Raw genomic sequence first — 15,997 nt, 5'->3', positions numbered from 1 at the left:
TCACCCTTTACAATAGCCACAAACATAACATATCTTGGGGTAATGCTAACCAAACAAGTGAAAGACCTATATATAGCAAGAACTTTGTGTCTTTAAAGAAATAAATTAAAGAAGATACCAAAAAATGGAAAGATCTCCCATGCTCTTGGATTGGTAGGATAAACATAATAAAAATGGCATTCTTGCCAAAAGCAAATACAGATCCAATGTAATACCCATCCAAATCCCAGCACAATTCTTCACTGACCTTGAAAGGATAATACTCATAATACTCAACTTTACATGGAAAAACAAAAGACCCAGGATAGCCAAAACAACCCTGTACATTAGGAACTTCAGGAGGCACCACCATCCCTGACTTCAAGCTCTGGACTGGAGCTACACCTATTGGCACAAAAATAGACAGGGAGACCAATGGAATCGAATAGAAAATCCTGAGATAAACCCACACACCTACGAACACCTGATTTTTGACAAAACAGCTAAAAGTATACAATGGAAGGAAGAAAACATCTTTAACAAATGGTGCTGGCACAACTGGATGATAGTGTGTAGAAGACTGCAGACAGACCCATGGATCTGTTCATGTGGATCAAAGACCTCAACATAAATCCAGCCACATTGAACCTCTTAGAAGAGAAAGTGGGAGGTACCCTTGAATGAATTGGTACAGGAGACCGCTTCTTGAACATAACACCAGTAGCACAGACACTGAGATCGACAATTAATAAATGGGACTGAGAGGTTTCTGTAAGGCAAAGGACACAGTCGACAAGACCAAATGGCAGTCCACAGACCGGGAAAAGATCTTCACCAACCCCACATCTGACAGAGGGGGCTGATCTCCAAAATACACAAAGAACTCAAGAAACTAGTCAATAAAACATCAAATAACCCTATTAAAAAGTGGGGTTCAGAACTGAATGAAGAATTCTCAATAGAAGAATCCAAAATGGAAGACACTTAAGAAAGTGCTTAACATCCTTAGCCATCAGAGAAATGCAAATCAAACAACTTTGAGATACTATCTTACTCCTGTCAGAATGGCTAAAATCAGAAACACCAATGACAACTTATACTGAAGAGGATGTGGTGAAAGGGGAACACTCCTCCACTGCTGGTGGGAGTGCAAATTTGTACAGCCATTTGGGAGATCAGTATGGCAGTTCCTCAGGAAAATGGAAATCAATCTATCACAGGACCTGGCAATTCCACTCTTAGGCATATACCCAAATGATCCACATCCATGCAACAAAGACATCTCTTCAACTATGTTTGTAGCAGCATTACTTGTAATAGCAAGAAACTGGAAGCAACCTAGATGCCCCTCAACTGAAGAATGGATTAAGAAGATGTGATACATTTACACAATGGAATACTACTCAGCTGAAAAAAAAAAACAATGGTATCTTGAAATTTGCAGGCAAATGGATGCAACTTGAAGAAACCATCCTGAGTGAGGTAACCCAGTCACAAAAAGAGAAACATAGTATTACTGACTTATATATGGATTTTAGATATAAAGCAAAGATAACCAGCCTACAATTAACACCACCAGAGAAACTAGGATACAAAGAGGAATCTAAGACACTCATACAAGTTCCCTCACAGAAGGGGAAAGGGACAAGATCTCCTGAGCATATTGGGACCCGGGTGGGGGTGAGGACAGTGAGTGGAGAGGGAGCTAGGAGAAAGAGAAGGGGAAGAGAGGAGAACATGTGGGACCAGGAAGATTGAGTTGGGTGGGGGAGGGAGAAGACAGATGAGAACAAACAAAAAAGAGATACCATAACAGAGGGAGCCATTATAGGTTTGAAAAGAAAACTGACTCTAGTGAAATGTCCAGAGACCTACAAGGATGGCCCCAACTAACAATCTGAGCAACAGTGGAGAGGCTGGCTACCTTAAATGCCCTTCCCTGATAATGAGAGTGATAACTAACTTATATGCTATCCTAGAACCTTCATGTAGTAGCTGTTGGAAATAGACACCCACAGCTAAACACTGAGCTGATCTCCTGGAATCCAGTTGCAGAGAGGGAGGAGTGATAAGAAAAGGGGTCAAGACCAAGCTGAAGAAACACACAGAGATAGCTGACCTGAACAAGGGGGAGCTCACGGACCCCCAGACTGATAGCTGGGAAACCAGCATTGGACCAACTCAGACCCCCTGAAAGTGGGTCTCAGAAGGCCTGGGCAGTCTAAGGGTCCCCTGACAATGGAACCAGGATGTATCCCTGGTGCATGACAGGACTTTAGGAGCACATTCCCTATGGAGGGATATTTCCTTAGCCCAAAGACAGAAGGGAGGGTGTAGATCATACTCCAAATGAACAGATTTTGTTGATTTCTCCTGGAAGGATCTTAATAGAGAAAGTGATAAAAGGAACAAGAAACTTCAGTCTCTCCTGGCACAAATGGAAATAACAGGTATGGAAGAAGCAGAAAAGCAAGTATACCCAAAAGGTCATTGACACAGCTGGTTAAAGACCCAATAATGGTGTCAGTACTGGGCAATATGGATGGGACAGAGTGGAGAGACATACAAAGTCACATGACAGAGTTGTGCTTTGGTATGCAGTAGCTGGAGTGGAAAGAAGGTGATTAAAAAAAAAGGTGGCAAAAATAAAAAACAAACAAAAGTACAACAACTGGCTCAAAGCTACTGCTTCCAGTATGTTAGGTATGGAGGCCAAACCAGGGTCACCAGGACAAATATGAAGAGACAATGCAATAGGATGCCATGAAGAAAAATTTAAAGAAAACTTAAAATTTTAAATTGGAAGAAAACGAGTAGGAACAACAAACAGACGTAAAGAAAGGCTAGTGAGACGGCTTAGCAGGTAAAAGTACCTGGTGCCAAACCAGGTAACTAGAGGTGGAGCCCCAGAACCCAAGGGTAAGGAGAAAAACAACCCTCACAGGTTGTGGTCTGACCTTTACATGTATGTCCACATACCTACATATTCACTAATAAACAAACACTAAACAAAAAAGATTGAACATAGAAATTAATGCATCTTTAAGTAGGACTACTCTAACCTTGAGCAAAGTCTTTAATGATAAGGCTGGGGATACAGTCAAGGCAGCTGACTGACAATCTCTCTATTTTTGGGAACACTAAGTTTTCCATTATAAAAACTTTAAAGTCCATAAGATCTCATTCTTTGTGTACCTAATTTATCGCTTTCTTCATGGCATAACACGTATTTCATAAAAACTTGTTTGAAAATATTTAGTATCCCATGGATAAAGTGTAAGGGTAATGGCTAATAACTCTTACCTTGAATTTTTTCGGTACTATCCCCTTTTGCTTCTTCTTCTTTAACAGGGGGACTTATTCTGGGGGCCCTACTTTGCCCCTGAACCATTTCTGCTAGCAATTCTTCTTGAGAAGTTCGAGTTCTGGGAGCAACTGGAAGTGTCTGTTTTTGTGGAACTTCACACAAAAGCAAAAGAAACAAAAATACAATCAGTTACTACTTCAGAATTTCATAGTCAACACACGCATACTAAATATAAAAGCCACCTCTGGGTTCAGAATAGTTAGGATGTTCAAAACAAACTATAGTTTTTCTCACACTATTCCCGGGAAAGACATCCAACTCATTTGCCTTACTTGTATGTAAATAGCATCTAAAACTTGAATTTCAGCACTCAAGAGGTTGAGGCAGTGGTACTGCCATGAGTTCTGGACCAGACTGGACTACACAGGGAAAGCCTGTTCCAAAAACCCAAAGCAAACCAACAAAAAATATACGTCAAGATACAATTTAACATGTATGTAGTCATTTTAAACCAAATGCAGTGATTCCTGGTCTTACAGTGATTTCTAACTGTAATACAAATAGGCAAATATTCAATGTTGCAATGCTATTTTTTAAAAGTTCTTTCGTGACAAGGTATCACTCCGGGTGGTCTCAAATTCACTACTAAGTTGAAAATGACCTTAATCTGTTGCCTCTACTTCCCAAGTGTTAGGATTATAAGCAAGTACAAGCAGGTTTAATGTTATTTCTTGAGATGTGAGAATCTTCAACTACTTTCAAAATTTTCTTTTTAGAATTACATGCTTTGCCTAGGAGTGTATATGTGGACCCATGTGCAGGTCTGGTGCCTGTGTAGGTCAGAAGAGAATGCTGGACCGCTGGGGTCTGGAGTTATGGATGGTTCTGAGCAACCAAGGAGGTACTGGGACTGAATCCAAGTCCTCTGGAAGAGCAGTCAGTGGTCTTAACTGCTGAGCCATCTCTATAGCTCAACACTCTATTTTGAAATAGCTGGAGAGACAGTTAACAGCACTGGCTAGGATCTAGGAGAAACTGGTAGCGATAAATTGATGTTATAAAGGATGTACTAAACTGCTTGGGAAGTAAACTGCACAAAGGAGCTCAAGTGGTGTCACCAATATAACTCAAAACTTACTAGTATACTAACTAGACTTGTTAGAGACTGTACAAAGGACAATTTTATACCTGTAACATAGTTAAAATTTAGGTTTGCTGAGAAAATGTTGTGTTATAATTTGTTCACTAAGAGCCTGGTGTGGTGGCATATAGCTTTAATTCCAGCACTTGGGAGGCAGAAATAGATAGATCTCTGTGGGTTCCAGGACAGCCTGGTCTACAAAGTGAGTTCCAGAACAGTCTGAGCTACCTAGTAAGAATCTGTTTCAAACAAACCAAAAAAAAAAAAAAAAAAAAAAAAAAAAATCAGAAACCTCCCCCACACACAAGGATTTTTTTTTCACCAATATACTACCAGTTATACTCTATTTCCAAAACAAAAGGAAACAACCTTAATTTACAGTCTGTCCTTATTTACAGCCATCCCCATTTCAAAGATCAGGTCTCCAAAGGCAGCTCTAACAGGAAAGCACGGGTTAATGAGTAACAGCCCTCATTAAGTCCCAGTTCGCTTCCCAGGAAAAGCTTAATGCTTCCATGGTACAGAACCACATGGTGGCTAACAACCATCAGTATCTAGTTCCAGGGGATCTAATGCTCTTTTTTCTGGACTCTATGTAAGCAAAATAGTCATAAGCATGAAAAAAAGGGGTGTAAAAGGGAAGGAATTTCACCTGGAAGTAGTGATGCATGCCTTTAATCCCAGCACTCAGGAGGCAGAGACAGGCAGATCTCAGTTTGAGGCAAGCCGGTCTACAGAGTGAGTTCTAGGACAGCCAGGGCTACAACCCTGTCTGGGAAAAACAAAACAACAACAACAACAACAACAACAACAAAAAACCAAACCAAAAGATAAAGAAATTACCTGCAGAATAGTTAGTTGTTTTTGTTACAGACTCTTGAGCTTCAGAAATAGCCTTCAAAATTAGATTCTTGTTAGCTTGTTTAGAAGGTGGAAGAGAAGGTCTAAAAGAGTTTTAAGAAAAGGCATTTTTATAATGTTTTAAATTCCAGTTATTTACATGCTAACCATTTTTATGCTGTTACTATATAGCCTTTTGTTTTAAACTTAATAGTTTTTAGAACATGCCAATTAGATTGGACATACAGCTTTTTTAAAAAAAAATGATTCTGTATTAACATTTTCTCCCTCATTAATTTTTAGTCTCTCCAATTTTAAGGAAGTCATTTTCTATTAATAGGTGTGTCTCTAAAAAGCTGAGTGATACTGTAGGACCGCTTAGTGCCAGGGTACTACCTAGCCTTACATTGCAGTTCCCAGGTTTCTTCCCACTGCCAAAGAATCAATCAGACAAAAACTCTGCAGCCACATCAAAAAGTTTAAGATTTACAGCTGTGGTCATATACCTCCTCTCAGGCTTTGCTGGCACCGACACGCTGCTGGACAAGCTTCCTATCCGGGAGCCGTAATCCTCATCTTCCTCCTCCTCTTCTCCATCATGACTGAATCTTTTTACTTTTACAACTGAACTTACCACAGGTAACTTTCTCTTTCGAAAGTTTTCGTCCTACAATGAGATAAATTTAAGCTTACCTTGCACTGAAAACAAAGTTCTATCACAAAAAAAATATTTGTTTTCATTTTAAGATGATCTTAAGATCCAAAAGGGCTGGGGTTTTTTCTAAAACAAATGAAAATTACCTCCTCAAATAGCTAACTCAAAAGAACTTTAAATTTATCTTATATAACAGTTGCACATAGCACTGTTAGGAAAGTATTAAAAGTAAACTATTTAGCTGCTTAAATCTAAAGTAGACACATCTGCATACATACCAAAAAGAAAAGGAAGGGTAAAACTAACTCAAATTGCTAAAACTATAGGCACATGTGCATGACATGAAATCCCTACACAGAGCCAGTCTGAGAGAGAGGACATTATTAAAAATAAGCATCCAATGTGTTTAGTTACTTAGGTTACATTTGGAAGCAATTATCAGTCTCTAGCCTAGTAAGCCAGACTCTATATAAAATCTATACAAACCTCAATATTCATTTTATCCAAGTTGTTTCTGAAGAAGGGGCTGTAAGTATCGTCTACACTGCTAAGCACTTCTGGTTCACACAAACAGCCTGCTTCATATACCTGGCTGCTCTGTACATCTAGCTGCTTGGCAGTGTGAGTACTGTTTTGCTGCTGATGAAGTTGCAGCCTATTTAAATGAGTACCAGTGTCTGCACTTCTACTTGCAGGTGGTCGATAAATTTCAATAGAAGGGCGAGAAGAACCGTATGTAAGTGCCACTGTTGGTTTTTTCTGAGATAAGGGATTCTCCTGTACAAAATTGAGGTCCTCATCAATGAGATCATCTGGTTCTGGCTTGATATCGATCACATCTTCAGAGGGTGCTGGCTCCCTTAGAGGTTTCACTGTTGACATTAGCCGGGTTGAAGCTCCATCATCATAAGAATGTCTACCAAAACAAAACATTACAATAAAACTAAAGCAATATCCTCATCCTCAAAATTTTCAAAGAATGTTTACTCAAAACAAAATTAATGAGAAAGTATGGATGTTTTTAATATTCAAAACTATTTTCAAATCATAGTCATTCTTTAATTTTTTTTTTTAAAGACAGGGTCTTACTATGTAGTTCTGGCTGGCTTAAGATCCTTCCACCTGCCTCTATCTCCCAAGTACTGGGATTAAAGCCTTGTACTAGGGCTGAAGGGATGGCTCAGTGATTCTGAAAACTGGCCACTCTTCCAGATGATGGAGGTTTGATTCCAGCGCCCACACTGCAACTAACAGCTATGTGTAAATTCCAGTTCCAGAGGCTCCAAAAGTCCTCTGAAGGACTGGTGCACAGACACACACAGGCAAAACACCACACTCAAATAAAAAAGAAAAATGTAAATGCTTACACTACCACACCCAGCTCTCATAAACTTTTATTTATTATATTTGAAACAAAAAAATCATACTTTGATCACCAATAGTTTATGCAAAAACTTGCTCACAGTCTGTTATGGTCTGAACCAGAAGGGGGCTGGGGAGATGGCCAAAGCACTAGCTGGTTGGTCTTTCAGAGGACCTGGGTTCCATTCCCTGCACCCACACTGGCTTACTACCAACCATCTCTAACTCGAGTTCAAAGGGATTCAATGCCTTCTTCTGGCCTCTAGAGACACCAGGCATGCTTAGGGTTCACAGACATACATGCAGGCAAAACACCTATGCACATAAAAATAAAATAAAAAGGAAATAATAAACCTGGAATGTCCCATACATGCTCATGTATTTAACAGTAGATCCCTAGTTCACTATGCTATTTTAAAGGTTATGGATCCTTTTAGGAGTTAGGGCCCAATTGGCCAACATAGGTCATTTGTGCCTAGGAACACATTTTTGCTGATAATATCCAAACAGGTTTTGGTTTAGTTTTCTTTGCTCCCTCGTCCACTATAATGTTAGCAATCTCTTTCATATGCTTTTGCTACCATGAGTTCTATGTATCATGCTTCCATAGCTGTGATGAACTGAGAGCCTTCTGCACTCTGAGCCAAACACAAGACGAGTAACTAACTAATCCATGATCACTACATCACTTCCAAAAACTGCTCAAAATAGGAGCTGAGGGCCACAGTAACTAACATAAGTGTCACATCCACACGCCTACCCGGCCATGGCAGACACTGGACTTTACCTGACATGAGTGGATTTCTGCTCCTGTGAACTTGCAGAAACTCTGGACTCCCTCTTTTCAGGCCTAGAGCTAGCAACGGCAAGGGGAGGGACTGCGGCTTCGTGCCTTCTCTCATCTCCCCGACTAAAGCTGCTCTTGTTTGAAGGCACGTTACTATCAAAGATGCTGGTGTCTGACGACTTTAGACTAGAGGGCTCTGGAAAGAAAATGCATGACCCTGGTCATCCTTTCATCTTTCCTCCCTCTCATCACCAAAGCAATACATTTGATATAGAAAAGATTTTTTTTTTAATTAGTAACTTCAAAGTTTTCTTTCTTTTTTTTTTTTTCCTTTTTGTTTCTTGAGATAGTGTGTAATAGCCTTGGCTGACTTTGAACTCACTTTGTAGACCAGGCTGGCCTCAAACCCAAAGATCCACCTGCCTCTGCCTCCTGAGTGCTGGAATCAAAGGCTTGTGTACCACTACCACGTGGCTAAAGTTTTCTTTTTTCCAATAAAAACAGGTCTCATGAAGCCCAGGCTGACTGGATAGGCCACCAAGGATGACTTTGAACTTCCCACCTCTACAGTGTTGCGGATGCTGGGCATGTGCCATCGCACCTGGTTTTTTTTTTCCAGTGCTAGGGATTGAACTCAGGGATTCTTTCGTGCTTAGGCAGGCACTCTACCAACTAAGCTACATCCCTAGTTCCTCAAAGGTGGTAGTTTTAAAAGCAGTTGGTGTTTTAAGAGATTTTAAGCACTAGGGGGATAAAAGGCACTTGAAAATCTGGGTGTGGGTTTCTTAAAGGAGAACTGCCTCAACAATATAAATTAGCATTTATTATTATTACTACTAATAAATAATAATTATCATTATTATTATCTTGTAAGAGAATCCACATGTCTTAAATACTAGGATAATATTTGTGTATTCTCATCTCATTCCACATTACTTTTAGTTGCTAAATAATATTCTTATACATCACAATAGTTTATCTAATTTATTAGATAACTTCAATTATAAAGCAGTGAGGTATCTTTAAGGTTAAAGTTTGGGCACATCTATAATTACTCTCTTCAGCTACATGGCGCCGTTTTGCCCATTATTGTCAAATGAGTTTAATGGTTTAAATTTCAAGTGAACTGCTCCTCTTAAAGTGACTGATGTTCTTCCAAAAGCAGCATAAATGACTTTAGAAAGGAAAGGATCACACACTGTAAGAAGCAGAAATCTCAAAAAGCTGTCAATTATACAAATCTTACCAGTTGTAACAGAGCGCAGTTTATCTAGTACACCATGGAGCCTAAAAAACAAAACAAAAGAACAAAGCCTCCCTTAATAAAAAAATTTTATTTCAATTGCCACTCTACATCTGATGACATTACATTCAGATTAGTTCTTTTTAAAGGCACTTAATACTGAACTGAACTTTCCAACTACCTATTATTTTTTCTTTCAAAGGCCTATGACAGGGATGGGGAGACAGCTCAGCAGCAGAGAAGTTTCCTTAAGTGCTAGAAATTTACCCTATATAGCCTTATGCATACCATTCAAGCATTCTAAAATCACTGACACACACCCACAGCTCTTTTCACTTTTTGAGACAGGGTCTAAGTTCCCTAGGCTGTCCTTGAACTTGGTCTCCCAGGTAGCCATCCAGAACAGAATGCGAATATCACACATAGGGCCCTGGGTTCAACCCCCAGCACCAGAGGAAAAAAACTGACATCATCTGACAAGTCTCCATCAAAAAAAAAAAAAAAAAAAAAAAGCCATTTTGCTTTCTAAGGACTAAAGACCAATATAGTTAAGAGTAAAACAAGCAAGACTCCCAAAGTATCCAAATTCACAAACATAGAATACTGCTTGCTACAACTGTTTTACCTGTGTGCATGTACTTATGCTTCTTTCTGCCTTCCTCCTTCGCCCTCTTCACAGGGTTAACCATATTCTTAGTAGAACCATATTCTACTAAGCACATATTCTACTACTGAGCTATCTACGGCCATACCACCCTGAACACACCCGATCTCGTCTACTACTGAGCTATAAACTCTTAATCCAGCAGTTAATATTTAAACTAGTAATATGGTTTCTTGGAAAACATGTTCCTGAGAGGTTAAAAATAAAGTTAGTAAAAGAATTTTAAAATATGATATCAAATCTTACTGTTAACTATTATTTTCAAAATTTAGCAAACAGGCTACAACCCTGCTTTAACATAGCCCACCTTAACATTTTATAGAAGACATATCTGTACAACAATCCTTCCAAAAGCCTCTTACAAACACAAGTCTCCTATTGTTTAGACCCCATTCACATGCCAGTTTCCTAATGGACACAATTACTTCATATTAAAAAAAAATTACTTCATATAAAAAGAGGAAAAAAAAAAAAAAAAAAAAAAGACCTTAGTGTAAGTTATAAAACTGACAGCAAAAACAGAAAACAAAAGAGCACCAGAATAGAGCTGGGCTGGAAGAGGTGGGGTTTGAGTCTTGAAGTTGATTCCCAGAGCCCATATAAAAGCTGGGTGTTGGAAGCCACCAGACAGGGGTCCCAGGGACAAAACTGTCTAGGTAGACTAAAAGTAACTGGTGAACTCTCAGTTTAGTGAGAGACCCTGTCTCAATAAATAAAGTAGAGAATGATCCAGTGAGACACGCAACATCAAATTCAGGCTTACAAATACAAACACACAGACACACATTATGGTCACACATCCATGTCTATCTACATATGCAAACATGCATACACACACAAACAAACAAACACAAAAAACAAAACCAATTAAAACTCAGGATAGTCTGTTTAACATTAGTGAACTGTGAAAGTAAAGTCCCAAAGAGGAAACACAATTCCTTGTATGAATACATGTGAAACTGCACTTGTAGCAAGATGAGAAACTGATTTTAAGTTCATATTCAGTTAATGGTATATTGGTTTATGAAATCTGTCTTAAGTAGTCATTAAGTCATCTGAAGAAGAACCTACGAGGTCAATCTTCTAGCTTAGATCAGCTGGACTGCAAACCCCAAGTGATCTAAAGGTTTAGCCAAAGGTTAGATCACAACAAAATAAATTCTTGAACTACTTAGGATTTTCAAAAAGAAGTATTCACAATTACAGTATAATTCCCTCAGTCAAAAACAGCATGAGCATTTGAGAATAAACTGTACTAAGTGGGGTATGTAATCACAATGAAGCAGTATGTTAACATGTAAGGATCACTGGACTCTTAATCATATGCTCCGAAATTGTGCAATATAAAGCAGAAAATTCTGCACAGACTTTCAAAGAGTTGTTCTAAGAGCCATAAGGCAGACAGCTGCCAAAACCATGGTGAAGATACTCTCTCCTTAAGAATCAAGGTGTGAGTACTTGGGAAGTAGAGGCAGGAAGACCTCTGTGAGTTCAAGGCCAGCCTGGTCTACAAAGCTACACAGAGAACCCTGTCTCAAAAAAACAAGCAGACAAAAAAAGAATAAAGGTGTGAGCAGACACCACCTCCCTTAGTGCCTCCTACTCAAACTAAGCAGGCTCAGTGCTCACTCAGCACCACTCCATCAGCAGCTGTCACTGTTGCTGACAGGTCTTTATTCTGTGGGCCCTTTGGTTTAAGTATTTCCTACCTGTTGTCAGACAAGCATCAATTATCCTTTCCCACTCTCACTCTACCCTAACCCTCATCACTGAAGCTGGCCTTCTTAAACTGAATTATATGCTCTCTCTCAACTAAGGGCACAAGTACTTGGATAAAAGGCATTTCAAGTCATGTAATTTATACGAAATATAAATTGCTTATTTGAAATTCCAAACTAAAGGTTATTTAAAGGTTACTAAGATGTTTGTTAAAGGGGGCATGCTTGTGTTAGGAGAAGATAAAAAGATTCAAACAAAAACAAAGGAAAAAAGTTTACCCCATAAATCAAAAGCAAACCTTGCTTAAAATTCGGAGTTCACTGTTTGTAAGATGTTGTGCTGGGGTGGAGGTGAGAGGGAGAGGAGAGGGAGGGGCGGGGAGGATGACGAAGTGTAGAAGGCAGCAAAGACAGAAACATACATCAAGGCCTTCTAGGATGCAGGCACATCTGCAAGCACTCTGATACCCCAGCTACATTATCCTCACAAGTACAGACAGCAGGTGACTTACTATTCCCACTTGTGGATGGAGAAACCTGCAGAGACTTGTGCTGCACAGCTCAGAGCCACAGTGAACCTCACAAGACTGCAAAGAACCTCCTTCTAGACAGAATACCAACTCTCTGACTTTGCTGTGAGGCAGATATTCAGAAACATACCATACGGTGAATCGAATTGTGTTGTTCCCTAGAAATAGGGACAGGTCCTCTGTCATTTGGTCCTGACTTTTCTTGTTGGCCACCATCACCATAATGTAATCAGGAAGTTCTTCATCTATTTAAAAGGAAAAGTATACCAAACTTTTAAATGTTTCCTCAATAGTTGTTTTTGTTCAAAATCAATGTGCTTAAAAACGGAAGCAGCCTTGACTCTAATGTAGGCTGGACAAGAAAGCTCAGCCTCTTACTTTCCCCTTTGCCCCACAAGTATGTCCATTATTAGAAGGCCAGGAATTGGGGAAACTGGCAGAGTATTAGGCGTCCTGGGTCACAGAATCAATTGGGAGAATGTGCTGTTTTTGTAAGAAATCTTTTCAATGCTCATCAACTTCAGATACTTCTAGAAGGTATAGACATGTCCCCAATAGTTGTATTCTGCTTAATTTTCTATTCTTAGGCAGTACTCATTTCACTACAAAACATGCTTTGAGTTAGTAAAGGCAGGCTTGATTACTCCATGTAATAAACTTCCAGCAACATCACATACACGAAAACTACACAGAACTCTATAGGTTGTACAACGCCAGGTATCAACTAACTGGTGATACCCAAGGAAGGAAAAATGAGCAAAGACAGCTCAACTTCTTTCAGTGGTAACCCTATACAATGACTGTAGGTAAAAAGCCCAAGAACACTCCAATAAGGAAGCAAATGAGGAAATCTTAATTTCTTTTTTGAAAAAAGTAGGTGTCTGTCTGTCCCACTCCATATATATGCCTATAAGAGAGTCTAAAAACTCATGACCCTTCTCCCTCCATCCTCTCAAATACTGAGGCTACTGACACATTCTACACCATCCCACATCCAGCTTCAAACATGTCTTTATTAAAATTTCCTTAGTAACTAAAATACTTGTAATTTCCACATAAACAGAAAGGTTCATCTGCCAGACACTTGTGTCAAAGGAAAACATCTAGGGGCTGGAGAGATAGCTCAACTGTTAAGAGCACTGGCTGTTCTTCCAGAGAACCCAGGTTCAATTCCCAGCACCCACATGTCTGCGCACACAACTGGCTGTAACGCCACTTTCAGAGGACCCAACACCCTCACACAGATACATGTAGGCAAAATACCAATGCACATAAAACAGTAAATAAATCATTAAGACAAAGGAGAAGGGAGGAGGAGAAGTAGTAGTAGTAGTAGTAGAAGACGACATCCAAATTCTAGTATAGACGCAGGACAAAAGAGAAGGCAGTATTTCATTGAAGCATGGAAAATTAAAGTTAAAAGTGGCCAATCTTTTTGTGTTGAAAAGTATAAAACAAAAGCTCCTATAGTAAGTGCAATAAGCAAGCTAATCTTCATTTATATGACCTAGTTACTACTACTAACTCAGAGAGTGTGACTAGATAAGACTGCTAAGATATTAGGGGAGATAGTGCCAATGAAATGACTGACACTGTATCAACTTGTATTTCTAAAATTCCATGAGATCAGTGGTTGCCTTGGTGTAGAATGGGAACAAAGGTGTAGGAATGGGTTACAGAGCCAAAGGAGCTACTGGAAATTTGGAAAGGGGAGGATTTAATGAGTATGTTCATTTTTTTTTTTTTAAGTGGTGCTCGGATTCATGCATGGGATCTTGTGCAGTGTTAGGCAGAGTCTCCAATGAGCTATACCTAGTCCAGTAGATTTACATTAACTGCTGATGATTTTGAGTATATCTACATATCAAGACACACAAATACACTAATAAACAAACACACTTCAAGCATGTACAATTTAAACTATCAACTATTTCTCAGCAAAGTCTTTAGAATTTATATGTTGTTTTCTGAGTAGACAATACAACAGAAATTAAAAATTTAATGCAAAATTCGCATGTGACCATGAAATATTCTTCCACAGTCGAGACAGACCTCTGAAATACATCTTAATTAATATACTAGGGCTAGACAGCAGTAAAAGCTGGGAAGGTTCAGTGAAACTCAGTGAACTCTAGAGAGTGGAAACTAAACAGTTACTGCTGCATCCCTGACCTGTTTAACAGAAGCACAGAGACCTTAATGCTTGCTTTAAAGGAACGCTGGTTCTTCTTTGTACCCCACCCAAAACTTTGAAGTGTTTTCATAACCTTCCAGGACCCTGAGACTCTGGCTTTTAGGTACAAAGAATACGAGAAGTTGGGACTACTAGTGGTTATGTGACTGTAACCCCAGCACCCAGGAGACTGAATCAGAGGATCAGTTTGAGGCTGGCACAAGCTCTATCACGAGTGGCAAGCCAGCCTGAGCTACAGAGTATGAGACCCCACCTCAAAGAAAACAAAAGCCACCCTGTTCTGGACAGTGAGGTATATATGTCTATAAATAAGATAACTAACTGCAAACATAAAAAGACCTTGCTTGCTTTATGTCAAAGGGTTGCAAGATGACTTTTGTTAACTCAACTGACAGGTTTTAAATAAACACGAGGCTCTCTGCTAGAACCCATCAGGAAATCGCTAGCTTTAAGGAATTTCCAATTTTGGGTGTGATGGTGTTAAGAGTTTATGGGGTCCTAGGTTCAAGTACAGAGAAAAGGGGGAAGGCGACACCATCCATCTTTCCTTAAGTCGTTTCCATACAGTTAACATACTGGAAACACCAAGGACCCCCGAACCTGAGCCCCAATTGTCAGTCTTCTGACAGGTTCTTCTAGTGAAATCTGCCACCTCAATCCCACAAGCACTTTCAGAAACAAATACAATTATATGGTAATGTTTTAAAACACTAAAAAAAAAGTTTGGTTTGGAATTTCTCTGGCAGGAATGCACTTATCTCAGTGGAGATAGATGTGCCTGGGCCTCACATTTGCCATTTCCTAACAGTTCTGTAAGTAAGTGCAGTAGGTATCTCACAGTTGGCACCCATTATGTGTTAGATGAAAAAGCAATTAAAGCTAAGAAGACCCACGTTCAGCTTCATTCTTCATACCCACAAGAAGTCTTATAACAATCCTGAAACATATCTGAAATCCACCTATCAACTGTAATTCATAAACCAGTAATTCTTAGCTTGTTGGATCTCAGGGTACGTCTCTGGAAGATATGAATTGTATTTATTAATATTAACCATATGAATTTAAAATGGAGAATTTTTCATTAATATACCAATTATATGCTAGTAGCCCAATTATATTAACAGCTTTTCTAGAAACCAAAGTTTTCCAGACAAACAAAAAACATAGCTCTAAGGATGGCCTTGCTTCCTACTTCCATAAATCTCACTTGTATCTATCTGGTCTAAAAGATAAATGAATTCTAATCTGTTTCTTGAATCTAATCTGTGATCAGTTATTTAATATTGGGGAATGTAAAGAAAATCTAGTTCTCCAAATACGTACTAAGTATTTTAATAGCCTTTCTAGATCTTGAGGATACCCTTCTGCGATACCACACTAAAACTCAAGTGACAATATTAGCAAAATAGAATCTAATACACCACCAGTTAAGTCTTTTTACTGTTACAAGAAAATCCACCTATACACCCTTTAACTTTTGTATAATTTAATAATGTGTAGTGGTCGATTGGAAAATACTAGTTCACTGAGCTGGTGAACCAAGGACATGTCCACATATTTTATTATATGAAGCCATG

General features: G+C 39.1%; 1 protein-coding gene across 4 annotated transcripts in view; it reads right to left on the bottom strand.

The window, feature by feature from the left end:
- Positions 1-15,997, bottom strand: part of Zc3h14 (zinc finger CCCH-type containing 14) — a 33,569-nt gene that overhangs the window by 15,188 nt on the left and 2,384 nt on the right. For all 4 annotated transcript variants that reach the window (XM_051196435.1, XM_051196436.1, XM_051196437.1 and 1 more), the window contains exons 3-9: positions 12,357-12,471; positions 9,318-9,358; positions 8,072-8,267; positions 6,409-6,838; positions 5,774-5,934; positions 5,271-5,371; positions 3,283-3,438 (exon numbers count right to left, since the gene is read on the bottom strand). In XM_051196435.1, coding sequence (XP_051052392.1) covers positions 3,283-3,438; positions 5,271-5,371; positions 5,774-5,934; positions 6,409-6,838; positions 8,072-8,267; positions 9,318-9,358; positions 12,357-12,471 — 1,200 coding nt within the window. The remainder of the gene's footprint in view (positions 1-3,282; positions 3,439-5,270; positions 5,372-5,773; positions 5,935-6,408; positions 6,839-8,071; positions 8,268-9,317; positions 9,359-12,356; positions 12,472-15,997) is intronic.

Source organism: Phodopus roborovskii, unplaced genomic scaffold, assembly GCF_943737965.1.
Source record: "Phodopus roborovskii unplaced genomic scaffold, PHOROB, whole genome shotgun sequence".
Classification (NCBI taxonomy): Eukaryota; Metazoa; Chordata; class Mammalia; order Rodentia; family Cricetidae; genus Phodopus; species Phodopus roborovskii.
This window is presented reverse-complemented; position numbering and strand designations above follow the sequence as displayed.